The sequence below is a fragment of the Oncorhynchus keta genome, chromosome 8 (genome assembly GCF_023373465.1).
Source record: "Oncorhynchus keta strain PuntledgeMale-10-30-2019 chromosome 8, Oket_V2, whole genome shotgun sequence".
Taxonomy (NCBI): Eukaryota; Metazoa; Chordata; class Actinopteri; order Salmoniformes; family Salmonidae; genus Oncorhynchus; species Oncorhynchus keta.
Window position 1 is genome coordinate 48,480,168 of NC_068428.1, and position 7,500 is coordinate 48,487,667.

General features: G+C 47.6%; 1 protein-coding gene across 1 annotated transcript in view; it reads left to right on the forward strand.

The window, feature by feature from the left end:
* The window catches only part of myb (v-myb avian myeloblastosis viral oncogene homolog), a 31,833-nt gene that overhangs the window by 10,331 nt on the left and 14,002 nt on the right, over nucleotides 1–7,500 (forward strand). Inside the window, 3 exon segments of the mRNA XM_052524608.1 lie at nucleotides 1,207–1,427; nucleotides 5,821–6,066; nucleotides 6,739–6,784. Of these exon segments, the coding sequence (XP_052380568.1) occupies nucleotides 1,207–1,427; nucleotides 5,821–6,066; nucleotides 6,739–6,784 (513 nt within the window).

The window sequence follows — 7,500 nt, forward strand, 5'->3', positions numbered from 1 at the left end:
TCACACACACAGAAAGATGAGTTTTAAGGTGTGTATTCCTGCGTATTTGCACACACAGAAAGATGAGTTTTAAGGTGTGTATTCCTGAGTATTCACACACACAGAAGCCATGATGAGGTAATGATTAGCAAAGAAGTTGACTATGGAAACTCCCTCCCAACCACAAGCAGGTGGATCCAACATTTAGAGAGAATGATACAGAGATGAAGAAAGGAGAAGGAGAGGGAGATAAGGAGAGGGAGGGAGGGAGATAAGGAGAGGGAGATATGAGAAGGAGAGGGAGGGAGGGAGAGAAGGAGAGGGAGGGAGGGAGAGAAGGAGAGGGAGATAAGGAGAGGGAGGGAGATATGAGAAGGAGAGGGAGGGAGAGAAGGAGAGGGAGGGAGGGAGATCCCCTCCAGAGGGAGATATGAGAAGGAGAGGGAGGGAGGGAGAGAAGGAGAGGGAGGGAGGGAGAGAAGGAGAGGGAGATAAGGAGAGGGAGATATGAGAAGGAGAGGGAGGGAGGGAGATAAGGAGAGGGAGATAAGGAGAGGGAGATATGAGAAGGAAAGGGTTGACTGAGGGAATGAGAAGTATTGTTGACTTTTGGTCTGTTTCTGAAAATGGACAAAGACTAATAAACTGTTGTATTTCCTCTGTCCCCTCTTCATCCATCCACCACCTCCCCTCTCCCCTCTCCCCTCCACCTCCACCTCCTCTCCCCTCTCCCTCCACCTCCCCTCCCCCTCTCCCTCCCCTCTCCCTCCACCTCCACCTCCCCTCCCTCCCCTCTCCCTCCACCTCCACCTCCCCTCTCTCCCTCTCCCTCCATCTCCCCTCTCCCCTCCATCTCCCCTCCATCTCCCCTCCATCTTCCCTCTCCCTCCATCTCCCCTCTCCCCTCCACCTCTCCCCCTCTCCACCCTCCACCTCCCCTCTCCCTCCATCTCCCCTCTCCTCCATCTCCCCTCTCCCCTCCATCTCCCCTGTCCCTCTACCTTCAATCTCCCTCCATCTCCCCTCCATCTCCCCCTCCATCTCCCCTGTCTCTCCACCTTCCATCTCCCCTCTCCGCTCCATCTCCCTGTCCTCTACCTTCAATCTCCCTCCATCTCCCCTCTCCCCTCCATCTCCCTCTCCCTCCATCTCCCTGTCTCTCCACCTTCAATCTCCCCTCCATCTCCACTCTCCCCTCACCCTCCATCCCCCTGTCCCTCCACCTAGGTTATCGAACTAGTCCAGAAGTATGGAGCCAAGCGTTAGTCCGTAATCGCTAAGCATCTGAAGGGTCGGATAGGGAAGCAATGCAGAGAGCGCTGGCACAACCACCTGAACCCCGAGGTGAAGAAGACTTCCTGGACCGAGGAAGAGGATCAGATCATCTACCAGGCCCACGAGAAACTGGGCAACCGCTGGGCTGAGATCGCCAAACTGCTGCCTGGCAGGTACAGAGATAGAGATAGAGAGAGAGAGAGAGAGAGAGAGAGAGAGAGAGAGAGAGAGAGAGAGAGAGAGAGAGAGAGAGAGAGAGAGAGAGAGGAGAGAGAGGGGGAGGGAGGGAGAGAGAGAGGGGGAGGGAGAGAGAGAGAGAGGAGGGAGGGGGGAGAGGGAGAGAGGAGGGAGGGAGACAGGAGGGAGGGGGAGAGGGAGAGAGGGAGGGAGGGAGGGAGGGAGAGGACAGAGAGGGAGACAGGAGGGGAGGGAGGGAGGAGGGAGGGGAGGGAGGGAGGGAGGGAGGGAGGGAGGGAGGGAGGGGAGGGAGGGAGGAGGGAGGGAGAGGAGAAACTGGACACCCGCTGGGCCGAGATCGCCAAACTGCTGCCTGGCAGGTACGGAGAGTGGGGGAGAGAGGAGGGAGGGAGGGAGAGAGGGAGAGAGGAGAGAGAGAGGAGGGAGAGAGGGAGAGAGAAGGGAGAGAGGGAGACAGGGAGGGAGGGAGACAGGGATGGGGTGGTGAGGGATGGAGAGAGATGTGGGAATGGTGAGGAGGGAGGGAGAAACAGAGAAAGAAGCATAGAGATTGTTGTTATCATCCTTGCTGTGGCCAAGTGTCTCTCTCTCTCTCTCTCTCTCTCTCTCTCTCTCTGTCTCTCTCTCCTCTCTCTCTGTCTCTCTCTGTCTCTCTCTCCTCTCTCTCTCTGTCTCTCTCTCTCTGTCTCTCTCTCTTCTCTGTCTCTCTCTCCTCTCTCTCTGTCTCTCTCTCTCTCTCTCTGTCTCTCTCTCTCTCTGTCTCTCTCTCCTCTCTCTCTCTCTCTCTCTCTCTGTCTCTCTCTCTCTCTGTCTCTCTCTCTCTCTCTCTGTCTCTCTCTGTCTCTCTCTCTCTCTCTCTCTGTCTCTCTCTCTCTCTCTCTCTCTCTCTCTCTCTCTCTCTCTCTCTCTCTCTCTCTCTCTCTCTCTCTCTCTCACGCTCTCTCTCTCTCTCTCTGTCTCTCTCTCCTCTCTCTCTCCTCTCTCTGTCTCTCTCTCCTCTCTCTCTGTCTCTCTCTCCTCTCTCTCTCTCTCTCTCTCCTCTCTCTCTCCTCTCTCTCTCTCTCTCTCTCTCTCTCTCTCTGTCTCTCTCTCCTCTCTCTCCTCTCTCTCTGTCTCTCTCTCTCCTCTCTCTTTCTCTCTCTCTCTCTTTCTCTCTCTCACAATTCAATTTCAATTTAAGGGTATTTATTGGCATGGGAAACATATGTTCCTATGGAATAGAGACATTTCAAATGTCATATTATGTCTATATACAGTGTTGTAACGATGTGCAAATATTTAAAGTACAAAAGGGAAAATAAATAAGCATAAATATGGGTTGTATTTACAATGGTGTTTGTTCTTCACTGGTTGACCTTTTCTCGTGGCAACAGGTCACACATCTTGCTGCTGTGATGGATCACTGTGGTATTTCACCCAGTAGATATGGGAGTTTATCAAAATGGAGTTTGTTTCAAATTCTTTGTGTATCTGTGTAATCTGGGGGAAATATGTATCTCTAATATGGTCATAGATTGGGCAGGAGGTTAGGAAGTGCAGCTCAGTTTCCACCTCATTTTGTGGGCAGTGAGCACATAGCCTGTCTTCTCTTGAGAGCCATGTCTGACTACGGCAGCCTTTCTCAATAGCAAGGCTATGCTCACTGAGTCTGTACATAGTCAAAGCTTTCCTTAAGTTTGGGTCAGTCACAGTGGTCAGGTATTCTGCCGCTGTGTACTCTCTGTGTAGGGCCAAATAGCATTCTAGTTTGCTCTGTTTTTTTGTTAATTCTTTCCAATGTGTTAAGTAATTATCTTTTTGTTTTCTCATGATTTGGTTGGGTCTAATTGTGCTGCTGTCCTGGGGCTCTGTGGGGTGTGTTTGTGTTTGTGAACAGAGCCCCAGGACCAGCTTGCTTAGGGACTCTTCTCCAGGTTCATCTCTCTGTAGGTGATGGCTTTGTTATGGAAGGTTTGGGAATCGCCTCCTTTAAGGTGGTTGTAGAATTTAACGGCTCTTTTCTGGATTTTGATAATTAGTGGGTATCGGTCTAATTCTGCTCTGCATTATTTGGTGTTCTACGTTGTACACGGAGGATATTTTTGCAGAATTCACCATGCAGAGTCTCAAATTGGTGTTTGTCCCATTTTGTGAGGTATTGGTTGGTGAGCGGACCCCAGACCTCACAACCATAAAGGGCAACCATTCTTGCATAATCAATGCTTGTAGTTTGTCAGAATTTCTGGGTTTTTGTTTGTCCACCGCCTCCTTGAGGATTAACCACAAGTTCTCAATGGGATTCAGGTCTGGGGAGTTTCCTGGCCATGGACCCAAAAGATCGATGTTTTGTTCCCCGAGCCATTTAGTTATCACTTTTGCCTTATGGTGCTCCATCATGCTGGAAAAGGTATTGTTCATCACCAAACTGTTCCTGGATGGTTGGGAGAAGTTGCTCTCGGAGGCTCTCTAGATGGAATTTGTATTTGTGGCGACTGGACCTTTTTTGGAACACCATTATTTTGGTCTTACTGAGAGAATCTGTGCAGAAGATCTACAGTGGGGCAAAAAAGTATTTAGTCTGCCACCAATTGTGCAAGTTCTCCCACTTAAAAAGATGAGAGAGGCCTGTAATTTTCATCATAGGTACACTTCAACTATGACAGACAAAATGAGAAAAAAAAAATCATGAAAATCACATTGTAGGATTTTTAATGAATTTATTTGCAAATTATGGTGGAAAATAAGTATTTGGTCAATAACAAAAGTTTATCTCAATACTTAGTTATATACCCTTTATTGTCTGCTGTAGGCTTGGTTGGTGACAGAAGCACCAGATCATCAGCAAACAGTAGACATTTGACTTCGGATTCTAGCAGGGGTGCTGCAGACTGTTCTAGAGAAAGAAATGTGTGTGTTTTATTGACAATTTTAACCGCACACTTGTTGTTTGTGTACATGGATTTTATAATGTCATATGTTTTACCCCCAACACCACTTTCCATCCGTTTGTATAGCAGACCCTCATGTCAAATTGAGTCGAAGGCTTTTTTGAAATCAACAAAGCATGAGAAGACTTTGCCTTTGTTTTGGTTTGTTTGGTTGTCAATTAAGGTGTGCAGGGTGAATACGTGGTCTGTTGTACGGTAATTTGGTAAAAAGCCAATTTGACATTTGCTCAGTACATTGTTTTCATTGAGGAAATGTACGAGTCTGCTGTTAATAATAATGCAGAGGATTCTCCCAAGGTTGCTGTTGATGCATATTCCACGGTAGTTATTGGGTTCAAATTTGTCTCCACTTTTGTGGATTGGGGTGATCAGTCCTTGGTTCCAAATAGTTGGGAAGATGCCAGAGCTGAGGATGATGTTAAAGAGTTTTAGTATAGCCAAATAAAATTTGTTGTCTGTATATTTGATCTTTGATATTTGGTTCTGTAGCTCAGTTGGTAGAGCATGGCGCTTGTAACGCCAGGGTAGTGGGTTCGATTCCTGGGCCACCCATACGTAGAATGTATGCACACATGACTGTAAGTCTTTTGGATTAAAAGATCTGTAAATGATCATATATTATTATGGCATATATTATACCATCAACACCACAGGCCTTTTTGGGTTGGAGGGTTTTTATTTTGTCCTGTAACTCATTCAATGTAATTGGAGAATCCAGTGGGTTCTGGTAGTCTTTAATACTTGATTCTAAGATCTGTATTTGATCATATATATGTTTTTGTAGTTTGTTCTTTGTTACAGAGTCAAACAGGTTGGAGAAGTGGTTTATCCATACCCTGTCTCCCCCTCTCCCTCTCTCTCTGTGTCTCTCTCTCTCTCTCTCTCTCTCTCTCTCTCTCTCTCTGTGTGTCTCTCTCTCTCTCTGTGTCTCTCTCTTTCTCTGTGTCTCTCTCTTCTGTCTCTCTCTGTCTCTCTCTGTGTCTCTCTCTCTGTGTCTCTCTTTCTGTCTCTCTCTGTGTCTCTCTCTCTCTGTCTCTCTCTCTGTGTGTCTGTTTTATTCTCTCAGGACTCTAATGCCATTCTCTGTTTTATCTCTCTGTGTCTGCCATTAAGAACCTCTGTTTTATTCTGTCTCTCTGTGTCATTAAGAACCTCTGTTTTCTCTCTAACTGATAATGCTCTTCTCTGTTTTATTCCCCAGGACTGATAATGCCATTAAGAACCACTGTTTTATTCCCCAGGACTGATAATGCCATTAAGAACCCCTGTTTTATTCCCCAGGACTGATAATGCCATTAAGAACCACTGTTTTATTCCCCAGGACTGATAATGCCATTAAGAACCACTGTTTTATTCCCCAGGACTGATAATGCCATTAAGAACCACTGTTTTATTCCCCAGGACTGATAATGCCATTAAGAACCCCTGTTTTATTCCCCAGGACTGATAATGCCATTAAGAACCACTGGAACTCTACGATGCGTAGGAAAGTGGAGCAGGAAGGTTACCTTCAGCACGCCGCCGCCAAATCTGTCCACGCATCCCTCACCGTCTCTCCCGGTTACGCCAAGGCCAACAACCACATCATGAGCTTCTCTCACCACTCCCCTCTCCCGCCTCTCTCACCTTTCACAGGGAACCACTCCTATATTTCGGACCACAGGGTGAGTTCACGCTCTCACCTTCACCTCTCTCATCCTTCTCTTACCTCTCTCATCCTTCTCTCCACCTCTCTCATCCTTCTCTCCATCCTCTCCATCCTTCTCTCTCATCCTTTCTCCACCTCTTATCCTTTCTCATCCTTCTCTCCACCTCTCTCATCCTTCTCTCTCCTTCTTATTCATCCTTCTCTCTCATCCTTCTCTTACCTTTCTCATCCTTCTCTCCACCTCTCTCATCCTTCTCTCTCATCCTTCTCTTACCTCTCTCATCTTTCTCTCCATCTCTCTCATCCTTCTCTCTCCTTCTTATTCATCCTTCTCTCCACCTCTCTCATCCTTCTCTTACCTCTCTCATCCTTCTCTCCACCTCTCTCATCCTTCTCTTCCTTCTATTCATCCTTCTCTTACCTCTCTCATCCTTCTCTCCACCTCTCTCATCCTCTCTCTCTCATCCTTCTCTTACCTCTCTCATCCTTCTCTCCACCTCTCTCATGCTTCTCTCTCATCCTTCTCTTACCTCTCTCATCCTTCTCTCTTACCTCTCCATCCTTCTATATCCTTACTCTTACCCCTCGTCCTTCTTTTTTAAATGATATATATTATAATTGAGGAAAATCCTTTTATTTACCCCTCTTGATTCCGTTTGTATGGTCTGACCTGTTTTTGTGGCTCCTCAGGTGCCCTTCCCCGAGGGCTGCACTCAACATCCTGAACATTCCACAGCACGGAACAGCTGCTATACAGGTGAGACATAGCAACAACAACCCATGGATAGATTTAGTTTTTAAATGGATAGATTTCATTGTACTGCTCCTGCAGCAAAAAGATTTTAGTTGTCCCACGCCTCCCGCAGCAACCCATGGACAGATTTCAGTTGTCCCACTGCTCCTGCAGCAACCCATGGATAGATTTCAGTTGTCCCAGGGCTCCTGCAGCAACATGGATAGATTTTAGTTGTCCACTGCTCCTGCAGCAACAGCTGGATAGATTACAGGTGAGACATAGCAACAACAACCCATGGATAGATTTCAGTTGTCCCACTGCTCCTGCAGCAACCCATGGATAGATTTCAGTTGTCCCACTGCTCCTGCAGCAACCCATGGATAGATTTCAGTTGTCCCACTGCTCCCGCAGCAACCCATGGATAGATTTCAGTTGTCCCACTGCTCCTGCAGCAACCCATGGATAGATTTCAGTTGTCCCACGCCTCCCGCAGCAACCCATGGATAGATTTCAGTTGTCCCACTGCTCCCACAGCAACCCATGGATAGATTTCAGTTGTCCCACTGCTCCTGCAGCAACCCATGGATAGATTTCAGTTGTCCCACGCCTCCCGCAGCAACCCATGGATAGATTTCAGTTGTCCCACTGCTCCCACAGCAACCCATGGATAGATTTCAGTTGTCCCACGCCTCCCGCAGCAACCCATGGAAACGTTTCAGTTGTCCACAAACCTCGTA